Genomic DNA, 17,303 nt, shown 5'->3' on the forward strand with positions numbered 1-17,303 from the left:
GGGCCGGGCTGGGGGGGGGGGGGCGGGATCCCACGGGGCAGGGCTCCCCGCCGTGGGGCAGCCCGCGTCTCTGACCCCCACCCTCGCCGCGTGCAGGGGTGAACCTGCTGGTGGGCACGGAGAACGGGCTGATGCTGCTGGACCGCAGCGGGCAGGGCAAGGTCTACGGGCTCATCAGCCGGCGCCGCTTCCAGCAGATGGACGTGCTGGAGGGGCTCAACCTGCTCACCACCATCTCGGGTAGGGACCCCGCCGCGCACCACGGGCCCACAGCCCCCCACGGCCCCCCACGACCCCTGGCGCCCCATGGCCCCCAGCACCTCCCGGTCCCCCATCTCCCGGCGCCCCCCGGTGACCCACAACCTCCAGCACCCACAGCCACCGACCTCAGTGCCCCACAACCCCCAGCCTCTCACAACCAGCCCCACACAGCCTCTGTGACCCCCACGGCCAGACTCCCACAGCCAGCACCCCGCAATCCCCAGCCCGGCCCCGGCTGAGCTCCCGGCTCCCGCAGGGAAGCGGAACAAGCTGCGGGTCTATTACCTGTCCTGGCTGCGCAACAAGATCCTGCACAACGACCCCGAGGTGGAGAAGAAGCAGGGCTGGACCACGGTGGGCGACATGGAGGGCTGCGTCCACTACCGCGTGGGTAAGCGAGCGCCCCTCACCGTGCGGCCATGCCAACCATGGCCCCCTGCGGTGCCCCACGGTGCGGCCACAGCCCCCCCAATGGCACAGCCACGCCCCCCAGGGTGCGGCCATGCCCCCCACAGCACAGCCATGGGCCCCCAGGGTGCGGCCACGTTTCCCAGCAGGCGGGTCAGAAACCGGCCCCGGCCCATGCTTCCCCCCATGGCATGGCTGTACAGCATGGGTCAGAGATCGCCCCAAGAGTGCGGCTGCATCTCCACTGCCGCCAGTGCCCCTCCCGCCTGACCCACAGCGCCCGCTGGCCTGGCCCTGGGCTCCCCCCACAAGCTCCTGGATCTCTGCTCCCCCTGCCCCACGGACGGGCACCGTGGCTGGGGGTCACGGGGTCCATGTCTCTCGGCAGTGAAGTACGAACGCATCAAATTCCTGGTGATCGCCCTGAAGAACTCGGTTGAGGTCTACGCCTGGGCCCCCAAACCCTACCACAAGTTCATGGCCTTCAAGGTACTGCGGGGGCTGGGCTGGGGGCCAGGATGCCTGGGTTCTTTCCCGGCTCTGGGAGGGGAGAGAAGGAGAGCGGGGTTTGGTGGGTGAGAGCTGGGGGGCTGGGAGCCAGGACTCCTGGGTTCTCTCCCGCCTCTGGGAGGGCTGCGGGGTGCAGCAGTTAGAGCCGGGGCCGATGGGTTTCGGGGCCCCCCAGCACTGACCCCCCCGTTGCAGTCCTTCGCTGACCTGCCGCACCGGCCGCTGCTGGTGGAGCTGACGGTGGAGGAGGGGCAGAGGTTAAAGGTCATTTACGGATCCTGCGCCGGGTTCCACGCCATCGACGTGGACTCGGGAAACAACTATGACATCTACATCCCCGTGCACGTGAGTGGGGCCCTGGGGGGTGCGGGCGCTGGGGGGGGGGGGGACACAAGGGAGTGGGGGGGCATTGGGGGTTACCTAGGGGGTGGAGGCACTGGGTGGGGACATGGGGGGCAGGGGCATTGAGGACACAGGGAGCCCCTGGGGAGCGGGGGCACTGGGGGGAACATGGGGGGCCCCTGGAGGGTGGGGGTGCTGGGGGGTTCCTGGGGAGTGGGGGCGCTGGGGGGGTTGGGGGAGCGCTGGGGGGTACACATGGGTCCCTGGGGAGCGGGAGCACTGGGGCACACTGGTGCGGGGGAGCCCCCGGGGACACAGAGAGACCCGGCCCGTTGGCTGACCCGCTGTGTGGCAGATCCAGACGCAGATCACGCCCCACGCCATCATCTTCCTGCCCGGCACCGAGGGGCTGGAGATGCTGCTGTGCTACGAAGACGAGGGCGTCTACGTCAGCACCTACGGGCGCATCACCAAGGACGTGGTGCTGCAGTGGGGGGAGATGCCCACCTCCGTGGGTGAGCCGGACGCTGGGGGCCCGCCCTGCTCGGGGGCTGGGAGCCGGGACTCTGGGTTCTCTCCCTGGCCGGGGAGGTGGGCTAGTGGTTAGAGCAGGGGGGGGCTGGGAGCCAGGACTCCTGGGTTCTCTCCCTGGCCCCGGGGAGGGGGCAGAGGGGGGGTATAGCAGGGGGGGCTGGGAGCCAGGACTCCTGGGTTCCGCAGGGAAGGGTGCCTCTCCCCTGACTCTCTCCTCCACCCCCGCCAGCCTACATCTGCTCCAACCAGATCATGGGCTGGGGTGAGAAGGCCATCGAGATCCGCTCCGTGGAGACCGGCCACCTGGACGGGGTCTTCATGCACAAGCGGGCCCAGCGCCTCAAATTCCTGTGCGAGCGCAACGACAAGGTGGGGTTGGGGGGCAGTTCTGTAGGGAGCGGGGAGGGTCTCTGTAGGGGGCCTGGCCCCACAGCTAGTGCAGGCCCCAGTGTCCCCCAGCAGCAGGGCTGTTAGACAGCTGCTGTGCCCCACCCCAGAGGTGGTCGCATCTTGGCACAGGGTGAGGGGTCTCTGTGTAACCAATAACCAGCCACCCCACCCCAGAGGTGGCTGCACCTTAGTTGAAGGCAATGGATCCCTGTATAACCAGCCGCCTGCCCTAGAGGTGGCCGCACCTTGACGCAGGGTGAGGGGTCCCCGTGTAAGCCAGCCCCCACTCCGTGTGCCAGACCTTCTGCTCTGCTCCCTCCAGGTTTTCTTCGCCTCGGTCCGCTCCGGGGGCAGCAGCCAGGTTTACTTCATGACGCTCAACAGAAACTGCATCATGAACTGGTAGGTCCTGCCCCCTGCTCTGGCTCCGCCTCCAGAGGGAAGGGGCAGGGCCAACTCACACTGGATCATGTGCCGGAGACTCCGCCCCCACAGCCAGTGGGGCTCAGGACCGACCAATCAGCAGAACCGATGCCTTGACCACCTTCCCCCCACCTCTCTCTAATGCTGCCTGGTGGGGGGACAGTGTGTCCCCTGTGACTGACAGTGACTGACCTCCGCTTCGCTCACCCCCCAACGCCATGGGAGCCTGCTCTGTTCATAGCCTGACCAACGTCAGCACCAGGCGAGGGGTCCCCGTGTACCCGGCCATCCCGCCCCAGAGCTGGGCGCATCTCGGCACCGGGCAAGGGGTCCCCATGTGACTGGCCAGCCCGCCCCAGAGCTGGGCGCATCTCGGCGCCGGGCAGGGGGTCTTTGGTGTGGGGGGCCGGGCGGGCATTCTCTGTAATTTAAGAACTCCCTGGAAACATCAGGCACGCAACGGCTGGAGGGCCCAGGCCCGGGCACTCAGCGCTGCCGGGCGGCAGAGCAGTAGCTGTGCCAATTTCGCTTTGCTTAAGGTAGCGGGTGGGTGGGGCAGGGCCAAGCGTGGGGCGCCGGAGCTTTTCCAGCCACATTTGTGGGAGCCAGGGCCCCCTGACTGCCTGGTGCACCCCCTCCCCCCACGCACCCTGGCCGGGCAGGGGGTGCACCGCTGGGGGGGTGAATGTACAGGGGACGCAGCCCCCTCCCAGCTCTGTGTATATTTTGCTTTAATTATTTTATTTTGTAACGATGATTCATTAATGAAGCACTTTAAATCCCTGATTCCTCCCCCGGCCCCTGGGGGGGATGGGCAACCCCTCCCCCCAGCATAGGCTTGGGGGCTATTCTCTAACTGACCTGGTGGGGACCGGCTGGCTCAGGGGGGCTGGGAATGGGACATGGGGCTCTCCCCTCTAGGGGGCGCTGGCTCCAATCCAGCCCCATGGCGGGGGCTGGGTCACATAGGAGCTAAACTGGGCTTCAGCCCCTTGGAGCCCAGCAGCACTACAAGGGTTAAACAGCTGGGGGGACAGAGAGCCGCATCCTGATGCCCCCCTCCCTGTGTCTCTGACACTGCGTGCGGCTGTGGGTCCTGCCTGGGGACCCCCCACCAGCCGGGGGCGCGTGCGGGGGGCTATGGAGTTCATGGGACCCCCCAGCATTCGGTTTCCTCTCTCCGTTGCTTGCATCCATCTCTCGAGCCCCCGGCAGCCCGGCCTTCCCCCCCCCGCGCCGTGGCCTTGAAGTTTCGTCTGTTAATAAAAAAATGAATTCTATGATGGTCCCTGCCTGGCCCGGACTCATTTACCAGCACAGCCACAGGGGACAGCCAGGCACACGGGCCCATCTACACTAACCCAGCAGGTGTTGCAACAATGTTAGGACCCCGTGTGAACCCTCTTCCTCCTTGCAAGGGACTGTATCGCCTGAGTGTGGCCAAGCACAGGGTCTCCCAGCCAGCAGCACGGTGGAGCCCCAGGGCAGCCAGAGGGCCAGTTTTGGGGAATTACACCCCAGCCAGGGCAGTGGGGGCAAGGGCTCGTGTGAAGACATTTAACAACCTGGCCTTGGCGGGAAAGCAGTTCCGGGTCGTGCCCACGAGCGCCAGGAGCTGTAGCAGTGAGGGACACCCTGGTTAAGTGAAGGCCAGAAGAGGGGGTTCAGGAAGTGGTCAGTGGGTCCGTACCCCAGCCCCCCATGACTGGAGGGGTATTACCGGGCCCATTCCCCTTGCAAGGTCCATTGACACGGGTTCATGCTATTGGGCCCAGCTGCCTGCTCCACCTTGTGCTCCCCCTTCCAGCCCAGCGCCAGGCGCTGTGGAGTGCGAAAGCTGCTCTTCCCCCAACAGCAGCCGGGCCAATCAAATGTGTCCCCCCGTCTGACTCCCCTGGTCTTTCTAAACCAGCAAGTCGGGACAGCTTGTCCAAGAGTGGTAAAGGAGCTGGCCGAGGAGCACACTGGCCCATGAAGTCGGGGAGCGCTGGGGAAGTGGCCCAGGAGACTGGGAGAAACCTAACATGGCGTCAGTGTTTACAAAGGGCGACCAGGCTGACGTGAGCATTCACAGCCCTGGCAGCCAGCAGACCTGTCAAACCAACTTGGCTACGCGCCTGGTTGCTGAAGGTGCTGGGGTCGCCGCACCTGCCTGGGCCGGTTGGACTTGGCACCGCACAACACTGGCTATAACTAGAACAGTGCAGACGTAATGTGAAATGGATTAAAACCTGCCTGCAAACGGGGGCTCACCAAGCCACTCGCTCTCCAGGGGGCCTGCAGGGCGCCGGGCCTAGCCCTCAGCGATGGCCTGAAAGGAAACATTCAATCACCCCCGCGATGTTTGCAGCCGCCCCACACGCTGGGGGCGAACGGAGACACCGGGCCCCTGATGCCGAGCAATGGGGCTGACACGCAAACCTCGGGCGTTTCAGCCCCCACAGCCTTAAAGCTCTGGGACGGGAGGGAGGCTGGTGGGTCAGAGTGGGGCGGCTGGGAGCCAGGCTGCCTGGGTTCTCCCCCCAGCTCTGGAAGGGGCGTGAGAGGCTAGTGGTTAGAGCAGGGGTGGCTGGGAGCCAGGATGCCTGGGTTCTCTCCTTGGCGCTGGGAAGGGAGGCTGGGCGCTGGCCTGTCAGGCCTGGCTGGGGACGGCTGGGGAACAGGTGCAGGTGCAAGCGGAAGCAACTCCCTGCTGCGGGGCCAGGGCGGCAGATCCGGTGTCTGGCCCACCCCAAAAGCCGGCAGCCACTCAAAATAACCTGCCCCTGAGTTAATCGGCCCCACCGGGAGGACGGCTGAGCCGCGATGTGGAGCCCGTGGGTGCTGGGCTGCGCCCTGCTCTGCGCAGGGGCCTATGGTGAGGTGGGGGGCGGGAACCCCAGGCCTCTGGGGGGCACCTGACGTCAGTGGGGGGGCCATGGAGATGGGCCCTGAGTCTCCTGATGGGGGGGGGGCACCTAAGCCAGGGGCAGGGGCTGAGCCAGAACCGGGGGCCGTGGGGTGGGGGGATACAAAGGAGAGTGGCAGGGCTGAGCCCCACGCCCGGGCCTGACCCCCTGCCTGCTCCACAAGGGCTCCCGGGCCGGAACGAGGAGCTGCGGCTCTACGAGAAACTCTTCGCCAGCTACGACAAGAACACACGGCCGGTGCGGCGCCCCGACGAGGTGCTGGACGTGCAGCTCATGCTGACGCTGACCAACCTCATCTCGCTGGTGAGAGGCCCCCCCACCCCGGTACAGCCCAGCCAGTGCCCCCCCCGTACAGCCCGAGTGTCCCCCCCGTACACGCCCGCCCTGCAGCGCCCCAAATCACACTGACCGCCTCCCTCCGCTTGCAGAACGAGAAGGAGGAGACGCTGACCACCAACGTCTGGATAAAGATTGTGAGTAACCCCCCAGCCCCCCTCCCGCCATGGACACTAGGTCGCCTGCCCCCCCGGGGCCCACTCAGGACCCCCCCCAGACACCTTGTTGAACGGGGCCCACAAGTGATCCCCAGATGCTGAGCTCACGTCACCCCCACCCCCGCTCTGACCCATCAGCCCCCCCTCCCCAGAGCCAGGGCGAGAACCCAGGCGTCCTGGCGTTCAGCTGCCCTCACTAATCCGCCCGTTCTGGTGTGTGACCTTGTCCTGCAGTGAACCCCCATCATGGGACATGGAGCCCCCTGAGCCCCCCCAGTTCTGCCGGTGCCGCTCTCTCCCGACCCGCAATCCCCTGCTGGCCCAGCCCTGGGAGTGCAGAGGGGTCCCAGGCCTCACCGCCCGTCTCTGCCCCCCCAGGAATGGGTGGACTATCGGCTGAATTACAGCGAGAGCGAGTTCGAAGGCATCCGCTCGCTGCGGGTCCCCTCCGACATGGTCTGGCTGCCGGACATCGTGCTGGAGAACAAGTGAGACCCCCCCCAGGGGGGCTGTGGGGAGGGCACCCCAGGTGGGGGGCGCGACACGGCTGAGTTAGCGTCTCAAGGACCAAGTGAGATTGGCGGGGGTGAGTCGGGCTGGGAGGATTTGAGAGTTTGCAGCAGTTTTTGAGGGGCAGGGGAGCAGGGGCCCAGGACTGAGTTGGGGGGGGGGAGCTGAGCCCGGGTGCACTCGGTCTATATCACAGACCCCCCAGCACCCTGCACCCAGAGGAGACCTGGGGGGGCCCTGCGGGGTGGGTGCCAGCCCATTCCCAGCCCCCCTGCGAATCTCCGCTCCGGGCCGGCCCTAGAATTCATCGGCCCTGCGCGCGGGCCGGCCTCGCTGTCAGCGCTGAGTCCGTGCTGCCACCCGCGGCCCGGGGGCTCCGCCAAGCGTTGGCGCCGCCGGGGCACTGTGAGTGGAGCTGCTGCCCCGGCCTGGGCTCTGCCTTGAGGGCTGAGAGGCTGGACGGTCGCCAGGGGCTTTTTCCACTGCGCGGGTGAGGTCGCAAAACCCGCGTCAGGCCCAGGGGAGGCTCTCTGGTCGCCCTCCACACGCCCGGCCCCACGGAGAAAGTTTGCTGTGTTTTGAACTTTGGGATCGTCTTCACGTGCTGCTTTGGCGACGCTGTTAACGCAGTAGGATCTCGCCGGCCGGCTCTTATACTAGATCGGGGCTGATTCTTCTGTTGCACCAGCGTCTCCACCGACAGCCGTGGGCTTGCGTTTCAGTCCCAGGCCAGGCCCGTGTCCGCAGCTGATCGCACAGGTCCCCAAACGCTTCGCACGGGGCAGTTCGGCACGTCCCAGCAGCAGCAGCAGCAGGAGGTCAATGCTCTGGGCACACTGGACGCTGGTAACTTCACCACTGGCGGATTTTCCTCCAGCGTCTTGTTCTTTCGGGTCTATCTTAGAGCTCGGTCCCTCCAGGAGGGCAAGCGAGACAGGTGCCGGCTCAGACTTCATCAAATGCTGGATGTCAATATCTCCAGCCTGGGCGCCAGCGTCAGCCTACGGAATAGCTGGCAGCCCGCACTTATCTCCTGCGCCGGCTGCGCCATCCGTTGTGCGACTGTCACTCAGGTTCCAGAGGGAGCTGAGATGAAGCCATTTGATGGGCTCAGAGAACTCTGCCTCGCCCCTTCGCAGCTGCTTCCCTCTGACCACGCACCCGTTCCAGGTGAGGCCGCCGTGGACGCTGCCACGGCCGGCTGTTCTTCGGGCTGGTTCCAATGTTAAAAGGATTTTGTCGTTCTTTCGGCCACAACTTTGATAACCTCTTGGACCAGCAGCTTCCCCTGCAGCCGTGCGTGTTGGGGTCGCTTTTCTGTGGAGCTCCGTGGCTGACAGCCGCTTCCCTCGTCTTTGTTTTGACACCACTGTTACAGCTGCCACTACTACTGCTCAAAGGGCCAGTCGTGCCATCCAATCGCAGTGCGCTGCTCCCTGAGTATCGACGACGCCTGGTGCATCTCTGCCGCCTCCGCCCGAAGCCTGGCTTCTGCTACATTGACACAACCCCACCTAGCATCATTCCATGATCACACTGCAAAGGTCTCCAGCTCTGTGGTCTTGCTACCGTCTCTCTTTGCTGTTGTGTAATCCATCAGCACTCGGGAGAGACCAGGCCCGGAAAAGAAACGCATCGGGACCTTTTTTTCCCCCGGGAACGTAAGCGTCCGTGAGCTGGCGGAGTGACTCAGCGCTGTTTAGAAAGCTGGCCAGAGCAGTCCTGCACTTCCGCTCGCTTTGCTCCGAGTCCCTTCTCCATGTCTTCAGCCGCTTCGGGGCACGTTCGAGCTTTCCCCGAGATGCATCTCTTCTCATCTGCTGGGAGCACGCCAACGTCCACGGAGCCGCCACATGCCCATTTCCAGCAATCCAGCACCGCGCTCAGACGTGTGCGCGTTCTGTCTCTGCTTGCCCTCTGAGAGCCTGGCTGAGGAGTGACGCACCATGGATGTTGGCTTCCACAGGGATGTCTTCAAACCCGCTTTCCTGCATCACCCCGGAAATTCACTGCATGATCATACTGGTCCCTTTTGACCTTAAAGTCTGTGAGTCTAGGATGCCTGCCTCCCATCTCCAGGGTGGCGTTGTCAAATTAGTTTTGATTCCTGCATTTAATCCACTGCGCGCTGCAGTAGATTGCTTCTTCATACGCGATGGCCCAGAGAGCAGAATGTAACTCAGAAAAGAGTCAACAGAAAGTGGAACCTAGGTCAGATTACGAAGGATGATTATAAAAAAACCCAGCACAAGCACGTAGGGATAAAATTAGAAAGGCCAAGGCTCAAAATGAGATTAAACTAGCTAGAGACATAACGTTTTACAAATTCATTAGCCGCACGAGGAAGTCCAAGGGCAGGGCAGGCCCGTTAGGCATTGAGGAGAGAAAGACACCAGCCAAGTTAGCGGTGACCAGGCAGCTAACATGATGAACACCCGTGTAAACGGGATAGGGTCTGAGCCTAAAACAGCGAAAGAGCAAGTTAAAAATGACTTAGCCAGGTGAGGTGCTTTCGAGTCGGCAGGGCCTGACGAAATCCATCCTAGACTGCTTCAGGGCCCGGCTGAAGAGATCTGAGCCATTTGTGATGATCTCTGGGTCCTTGCGGAGGACGGGAGAGATCCCAGAAGGCTGGGAAGGGCAAACTAGTGCCCATCTCTAAAAAGGGAATTAAAGACAAGTCAGCGAATTATAGCCCCACCTAATATCTTCTGTGACAGGGTAACGCGCCTGGTGGATGGGGAGACGCGGTAGCTGCGATCTAGCTTGACTTCAGTAAGGCTTTTGATACCAGCTCATGTGACTTTTTCATAAGCCAATTGGGGACATGTGGCCTAGACAAACCTACTATACGGTGGTTGAGAAAAGCGCAGTCAGCGAGAAGTTCCCAGCGGTTCAGTCACGCTGGAAGGGGTAGTGAGTGGGATCCCACAGGGCTGAGGTCTAGGGCCGGGGTCTGTTCAGTGTCTCCATCAATAGTTTGGCTACCGGCACAGAGAGAACACCGATCAAGTTTGTGGACGACACCCGGCTTGGCGGGGTTGCAAGCGCTTAGGGGGCAGGGTTAGAACGCAAAATGATCTTGACCGGCTGGAGAAATGGTCTGAAATAAACAGGATGAAATCTGATAAGGACAAATGCAGAGTCCCGCACTTGGGAAGGAACCATCCATGGCACAAAACCAAACTGGAAATGCCTGGCCAGGAAGGAGGCCTGTGGAAAGGGAGCTGGGGGTCATCGCGGATCACAAGCTAAGTGTGAGTCAACAGTGTCATAACGCTACAAAAAAAGCAAAGGTCACAGGAGCGCTGGACGCAAGACACACGATGTCATGCTTCCGCTGCCCTCGGCAAGGATCACAGGCGCATTGTGCCCAGCTCTGCCCACCGCACGTCAAGAAAGAAGTGGATGCACCGGAGAAAGTGCAGAGAGCACTGAAGAGGAATAAAGGTCTGGCTAACTCGACCACTGAAGAGAGGTGGCAAATTGTTGAGTCAGGAGCAGAGGCGACTGGGGGGGGGGGACACGATAACAGGTTTCAGAGATGTAAAATAGTGTTGGAAAGAGGAGGTTGATCCATTGTGCTCCTCAACCACTGAGGCCGGCACAAGAAGCCACGGGCTTCAATTGCAGCAAGGGAGATTTGGGTTGGACGTTAGGAAAAGCTTCCAGTCCGGGCTAGTGAAGCATGAGAATAAATGGCCGAGGGAGGTGGAAGGATCTCTGTCGTCGGTGGTGCTTCAGAGCAGGTAGGACAGACAGCTGGTCTCGCACGTAATACTTCGTCCAGCCTCAGCGCCGGGGGCTGGCCCGACGGGACAATCGCGGTTCCTGCCAAGCCTACCTTTCTCTGCGTCTATCTCCTGAAAACGGTCCACGCTGCTGTACCCTGGATTGTCAGTGGCTGGCACAGGACTCAGCGGCCAGTCGCCAACATTCGTAAACTGTGTAAAGCGCCAGGAGCACATTTCTCCAATCAGTCCGTTCTACAGAGGACGCTAAAGGTTGTGACGTGATGACATGGTACAAACACGCTCAGGCGGCCGTGTGGCTTTTGCTTTAACCAAAGGCAACAGAGTCCAGGAAAAAGGCTTAAAATACATCAGCCGGGGGCTAACTGTTTCCCAAACAGCACCAGTGTGGGGCCGTGGCTGCATTATTAATCGTCTAAAATGACGGCCCTTTTCGTGAGTCACTGATTTGTTTTTCAGACCAGACGGCTATAACAGGGAACGCTCCCCACCAGGGCAGCCCTGCGGCCCAGCGTCTCATCTTCCTCTTCGCTGATCTGTCTGCCTTGCGGGGTCCGTCCCGTCGTCTGTGGCACAGCCTCCCACTGGACGGGTCACGCGTCCCAGTTCCGCCCCTTTCAGGGCATCTCAAAAACGAGCCTGATCTGCCCAGCGGGTAGATTAAAGGGCCTCAGATCAAGTTTCTGGCCTTCACAATGAGCCGCCGGTGCTAGCCCGTCCTGTGCAACTTCGCGCGAGGTCCTGGGCCATGTCTCGCACATCCACGGCCGTCCTTCTGAGCGGCCCTGCTGCCCTTAAAGCCCAGAGCGGCTCCGGTAACCCCTCGGCCACGAGCCTGGGGTTTGTGCCCCTCACCCCAGTGCCCGGCCCCGTCCAAATGCTACGTGAGAGGGCGAAAACTGCCCCGATTCCGGCGCCGACCTCCGCCCTGGGGCTGCCCCCCGCCAGGCGTGCACTGACTGTGTGGGAATAGGGACGTGTCTCCAACTCATTCGTCAGTGTCCCGTCCCCCCTACACACACACACACACACACACACAGAGGCCCTGTCAGCCTGAGACACACTTCCCACAGCGAGCCACACACGAGAAATTGGCCTCATCCCAAACCTCAGGGACCCCCAAACACAGCCCCTGCCCAGGTGGTCGCCAGCAGGGGGCCCTCCAAAATATTGCCCCCCAAGTGCAAAACATAGCCAAATTATCCCCAAATTCTGCCTGCCGTGTGCCCCAGGAACGCGATCAGTCAGAGACTTCAGGCCACGGGGCAGGTTGGTGGGGGAGCGGTGCTGATCTTTGGAAGCGCATGGGTTGGGAGTGTCAATATACGAGGATGTCTGGGGCGCTGGTGTTTTATTTTGGAGGTACAGGGATGTTGTGTTCCAGGCTGCAGGGATTTGGGGGGGGCTAAACTCCTCCTCGCTGACCCCTCTTTTCCTTCCCTTCTCCCTCCCCCCTGCACCCGGCAGCATCGACGGGCAGTTTGAGATCGCCTACTACGCTAACGTGCTGGTGTACCCCGGGGGGGCCATGTACTGGCTGCCCCCTGCCATCTACCGCAGCACCTGTGCCATTGAGGTCACCTACTTCCCCTTCGACTGGCAGAACTGCTCCCTTGTCTTCCAGTGAGTGAGATGCGGCCACCTCTGGGGCGGGGCGTCTGATTATACAGGGACCCCTCACCCAGCGCCGAGATGCGGCCACCTCTGGGGCGGGGCGGCTGCAAATACTGGGATCCCTCACCCGGTGCCAGGGTTGACTCTGAGGGGAGGTCCCCCCCCCCCCTCGCTGACCTCCCCATGTGACCCCAGGTCGCAGACCTACAGCGCTAACGAAGTCCATCTGCAGCTCTCAATCGATGAGGAGACGGCACGCCCCGTCGACGAGATCGATATAGACCCTGCCGCCTTCACAGGTATGGGGTGCCTGGGGTGGGGGGTGCCTGCCCCGGGCCCCACCCACCGGGTCCTTCCCAGGGGGCCGAGCATGTCCATGGTGGGTGCCGCCCACGGGGTCCTCACCTGCCTGAGCCTGTCCCCCCACAGAGAACGGGGAGTGGGTGATCCGGCACCGGCCGGCCCGGCTGGTGCTGCACCCGGAGCTGGGCCGGGAGGCGCTCGGCTTCCAGGAGATCCGCTTTTCCCTCATCATCCAGCGCAAGCCCCTCTTCTATGTCATCAACATCATCGTTCCCTGCGTGCTCATCTCATCCCTCGTGGTGCTGGTCTACTTCCTGCCTGCGCAAGGTGAGCCCACCACAGCATCCCGGAAACCCTGCCTGGCCATGGGTACACCCCACCATCCACAGGCAACCCCACCCAGCCATGGGAAACCCTGCCCAGCCACAGAGATGCCCCACCAGCCATGGGAAACCCTGCCTGGCTATGGGGATGCCCCACACAGCCACGGGAAACCCAGCACAGCCAGGGGGATACCCTACTGGCTGCAGGAAACCCTGCCCAGCCACAGGGATGCCCAGCCATGGGAAACCCTGTCTGGCTATGGGAATGCCCCACCCAGCCACAGGCAACCCCACCTGGCCACGGGGACACCCCACCATCCACAGGCAACCCTGCCCAGCCACGGGAAACCCTGCCCGGCCACAGGGATGCCCCACCAGCCATGGGAAACCATGCCTGGCCATGGAGACGCCCCACCAGCCATGGGAAACCCTGTCTGGCTATGGGGATGGCCCACCCAGCCACGGGAAACACAGCACAGCCAGGGGGATGCCTTACTGGCTGCAGGAAACCCCGCCCGGCCACAGGGCAAGGGGAGATGCTCCCTACCACACACCTGGGGGGGACACTTTTGCTGGCAAAGCTTTTGGGGCAAAGGCTAGGAGCATGAAACCCGATTTCTCCTGGCTGTCGCTCTCTGGGGCACGCCAGGATGGAAAGCCCCAGGCCCTGGGGACGAGAGGGCATAGCAGGAGGCAGGGGGACCCCCCCAACCTGCACCATCTCACCCCTGGTCTCTGCCCCCTGCAGCCGGCGGCCAGAAATGCACCCTCTCCATCTCCGTGCTGCTGGCTCAGACCATCTTCCTCTTCCTCATCGCCCAGAAAATCCCAGAGACCTCACTCAGCGTCCCCCTCATCGGCAAGTGAGTGAGCCCCCCAACCCCCATCCAGCTCCCCCTAGAACTAGGACTCCTGGGCTCCCCCGTGGCTTGGGGTTAGAGCGGGGGGCTGGGAGCAGGTCCCACATACATAGGAATGAGCAGGTGGGTTGTGCCGGCAGGGCAGGGTCACAAATAACCTGAAACGGGTCCAACAGTACCACAGACGCTCTCTGGGTCGAAAGCCCAGGCGTGACTGAGAAGAGGAGAGCCGTGGGACGCCACTGCCGGCTCTGCCCCGACCAGGAGGGCGGCTGTGAAACGCGCGAGGCTGATGGAATAGAAAACCCCACAACGAGGGGGGATTTCAACCAGCCCGGTGCTGACGGGGAACACGTCGCCTCAGGCCGGGACGCAGAGAGAACATTTCTAGACCCCCCACCACCGTTCTCGGAGCAGCCGGGCCTGGAACCCCGTGGGGAAAGGCCATTCTGGAGTCAGTCCCATGCAGCGCCCAGGATCTGGGCCGAGACGTGACTATAGCTAGATAATAGCAACTATCGCATCACCGATTTAACGCCCTGGGGGGCACCGAAGGAACGCAGCATGGCAGCGTTTAACGTCCGAGAGAGGAGGCTAGATAAAGGTCACAGAGGCCTGAAACACTGGCCAGCTGCTTGGAAACTTTTTAAGAACACGGGGCTAGAGGCTCAAATTAAACATACACCCCCCAAAAACAGACCAACACCCCCACCCCCAAAAACCACCACCCTGGCTTCACAGAGTCAGAGAGACCAACCAAGCTGGTGTTAAAACTTGGAAATCAAATCCTACAGCGGCGAATCAAAGTGAAAACGCAGGGAAGGGGCGTGTAAGCATAGACTGTGCAGGCTAAAAAAGCCTTCGAGCAGCAGCCAGCGAAGGACGGAGCCGCTCCCCCTAACACCGTGTTAAGCCTGGACGCGGGAAGCCGGCAAAGAACCGGTGGCAGCGCTAACAGGCCGGTCACGGCGGAGAAGCTAAATGAACACTTTGCGCTGGGCTGCATGGCAGAGCGATTCCCACACCCAAGCACCTCTACTTCGCGGACGGACGGACGGAGCAAGGTGTCTATCGAGGCGGTTTGGGAACAAATCGATAAATCCCACAGCAACGAGTCCCCAGGCCCCCCCCCCCCCCCAGCTGGGAACTGGAGGGGCAATCCTGACCATTACAGGCTGGCTCCAGGAGGGGCATAGGGGGCTGGTGGTTGGTGCAGGGAGCCAGGATGCCTGGGTTCTCCCCGGCTCTGGGAGGGGAGGGGAGGGGAGGGCTGGTGGTCAGAGCTGGGGGGGGCTGGGAACCAGGACTCCTGAGTTCTCTCCCCGGCAGGTACCTGCTGTTTGTCATGGGGGTGGCAACGCTGATCGTGATGAATTGCGTCATTGTGCTCAACGTCTCCCTGCGAACCCCCAACACCCACTGCATGTCTGAGCAACTCAAACACGTGAGAGTCGGGGGGCACACATGGGGAGAAGGAAGGGCTGGAAACAGCATCGGGGGGGTGCATTGGGGGGCTGGAGGGCAGTGCACTGGAGGGGTTAGAGAGCTGGAGTGGTAGGGGGCTAGGGCCTGGGGGGCATTGATCTTGGCTGGGGCAGGGGGGATTAGGGGGCTCTGGGGAGGAAGTGGCAGGAGCTGGGGGTGAAGGGAGGGCCGGCCGAGTGGGGACTGGAGAAGGGGACAGGGGATGGGGGGGTACCACGCTGGGGTGATGTCAGGGAGGGGGGACTCTGGGGAGGGGGCTGGACCAATCCTGGCTGGAGAAAGGGGCTTGGGGGGCACAAGGGAGGGAAGTGAGCCTGCCCAGGGCTGGGGGCTGAGGTCTGAGGCTGGACACAGGCCCCCTCTCCCCCCAGGTGTTCCTAGAGGTGCTGCCACGGTACCTGGGCTCAGCCCTGGAGCCCTCGGGGGACCCCTGGGCTGCAGCCCCCCCCCGCCGGCGCAGCTCCTTCGCCATCATGCTCAAGGCGGAGGAGTACATCCTCAAGAAGCCGCGCAGCGAGATCCTCTTCGAGCGCCAGGGCCAGCGCCACGGCCTGGGCCGGACCCCCGCCTGCGGTGAGATCCCCCCCCAGCATGCTGGGTGTCCGCCCTCTGCCAGGGAGAGCCGGGGGCTGGGAGCCAGGATCCCTGGGTTCTCTCCCCAGCTTTGGGAGGGGGAAGGGGGAGGGTTAGAGCAGGGGGGTTGGGAGCCAGGATGCCTGGGTTCCCTCCCCAGCTCTGAAAATCACCCCCTGCCCCGGGTCACACTGCTAAGTGAGATGCACTGCACGAGGAGAGCTGCTAGTGAACCCTCCCCCCCACCCCACCCCACACCAGGGCAGCCCAGGACTCCTGGGTCCCTGACTCTGCCCCACCCTCTCTCTACAGATGGGGTGGACGTGGGCCTCACCAGCACCTTGTACAAGAACCTGGCCAACGCAGCCCCCGAGATCCGGGCATGCGTGGAGGCCTGCAACTTCATCACTGCCACCACGCAGGAGCAGAACGCCAGCAGTGCCGTGAGTCCGAGCCACCCGTGCCCCCGCCAGCCCGCCCATCCCAGCACTGTGGGGCTGCCACCCCTGCAGGGGAGAATCCCTGTGTCCCAGCCCCTGTCCCCACCCCACGCCAGCCAGGCCCCTACCTGCCCTCAAGGGCCAGAGCGGAGCTGGGGCTCCCTCCAGGGGAAAATCCAAGTGTCCTAGCTCCTGTCCCGACTCGTGCTCTAACCCGCCAGCCCCTCTCCCCTCCCAGAGCCAGGGAGAGAACCCAGGCATCCTAGCCCCCAGCCCCCCCGCTCTACCCTCTCCCCTGGCTGGGCTGGCCTCGCAGCCCTGACACCCTTCTGTGTGCGGCGCAGGAGATGGAGAACTGGGTGCTGATCGGGAAGGTGATCGACAAGCTCTGCTTCTGGGCCGCCCTCCTGCTCTTCACCATCGGGACCCTCAGCATCTTCCTCATGGGGCATTTCAACACAGTGCCCGATGACCCCTTCCCCGTGCAGCCGGACGCGTAGCCGGGCCCCCCTGCCCTGGGGCAAAGGCACCCCAAGAGCCCTTCCCCTCCAGCTGGTGGGATTAGCGACAACACCGTGAGGGAGCCCTCCCACCTGAGTCCCCCACCCCTCCCCCACACTGGGGCCGCTAGGGGGCTGGGCTCAGAAACCAGAGAGGCTGTTGATGCTGGGGAGGGATAACGTCCCAACCCAGCACACAACGCTCAGCAGCCAGCACGCAGACACCACCCCAGCAGAGGCCCTGTGCCGGGGGTGGGGGGGGGTGGTGGTGTAGATTTAACAAGAGCAGAGAGCTCTGGGGTCAGACACACACACCCCAACAACCCCAGATACATTAAACACAGGTCATTATAGAGCTGTCTAAACAGCTGCCCCACCCCAGACACAGATGCATCTCAGCACGCAGCAACAGCCCCCACATCCTACCCCAGAGGCAACCGCCTCAGCCCCATTCCTCTGCCCTCCAGAGCAGGGAGGAGATTCTGGGGAGGTACAGCTCTTTGGGATTAGCTCCAGCACCTGTGGGGTCCTGACATTGTTGCAGCTACCGCTGGGTTAGTGTAGGTGGGCCCTGTGGATTCCATTCTCTGTGCACCCTTGCTCCCACTCCAGACCATGCCGCGCCGCACCACACCGCACCTTCTCCCACCTCCCCTTCCGGGCCTTGCTGTC

General features: G+C 63.0%; 2 protein-coding genes across 10 annotated transcripts in view; both read left to right on the forward strand.

Moving 5' to 3' along the window:
- Window positions 1–4,153, forward strand: part of MINK1 (misshapen like kinase 1) — a 47,424-nt gene extending 43,271 nt beyond the window's left edge. For 8 of the 9 annotated variants that reach the window (XM_067555887.1, XM_067555896.1, XM_067555926.1 and 5 more), the window contains 7 exons: window positions 97–240; window positions 518–652; window positions 1,058–1,158; window positions 1,375–1,524; window positions 1,877–2,036; window positions 2,285–2,424; window positions 2,768–4,153. In XM_067555887.1, the coding sequence (XP_067411988.1) occupies window positions 97–240; window positions 518–652; window positions 1,058–1,158; window positions 1,375–1,524; window positions 1,877–2,036; window positions 2,285–2,424; window positions 2,768–2,851 (914 nt within the window). In that variant the 3' untranslated portion in view covers window positions 2,852–4,153. Of the gene's footprint in view, window positions 1–96; window positions 241–517; window positions 653–1,057; window positions 1,159–1,374; window positions 1,525–1,876; window positions 2,037–2,284; window positions 2,425–2,767 lie in introns of those variants that run through there. The other variant, XM_067555961.1, reaches the window with a different exon arrangement.
- A 1,514-nt stretch (window positions 4,154–5,667) lies between these two features.
- CHRNE (cholinergic receptor nicotinic epsilon subunit) lies at window positions 5,668–17,288 on the forward strand. The gene is made up of 12 exons (XM_067556157.1): window positions 5,668–5,725; window positions 5,941–6,080; window positions 6,206–6,250; window positions 6,650–6,759; window positions 12,001–12,156; window positions 12,343–12,446; window positions 12,577–12,777; window positions 13,522–13,636; window positions 14,963–15,077; window positions 15,490–15,691; window positions 16,004–16,134; window positions 16,476–17,288. The coding sequence occupies exons 1-12, from the start codon at window positions 5,674–5,676 to the stop codon at window positions 16,629–16,631; spliced, it is 1,527 nt and encodes a 508-aa protein (XP_067412258.1). The 5' UTR covers window positions 5,668–5,673; the 3' UTR covers window positions 16,632–17,288.
- The last annotated feature ends 15 nt before the right edge of the window (window positions 17,289–17,303 follow it).

This window comes from Emydura macquarii, unplaced genomic scaffold (assembly GCF_026122565.2).
Source record: "Emydura macquarii macquarii isolate MOO-44397 ecotype Brisbane River unplaced genomic scaffold, CSIRO-AGI_Emac_v2 contig_306, whole genome shotgun sequence".
NCBI lineage: Eukaryota > Metazoa > Chordata > Testudines > Chelidae > Emydura > Emydura macquarii.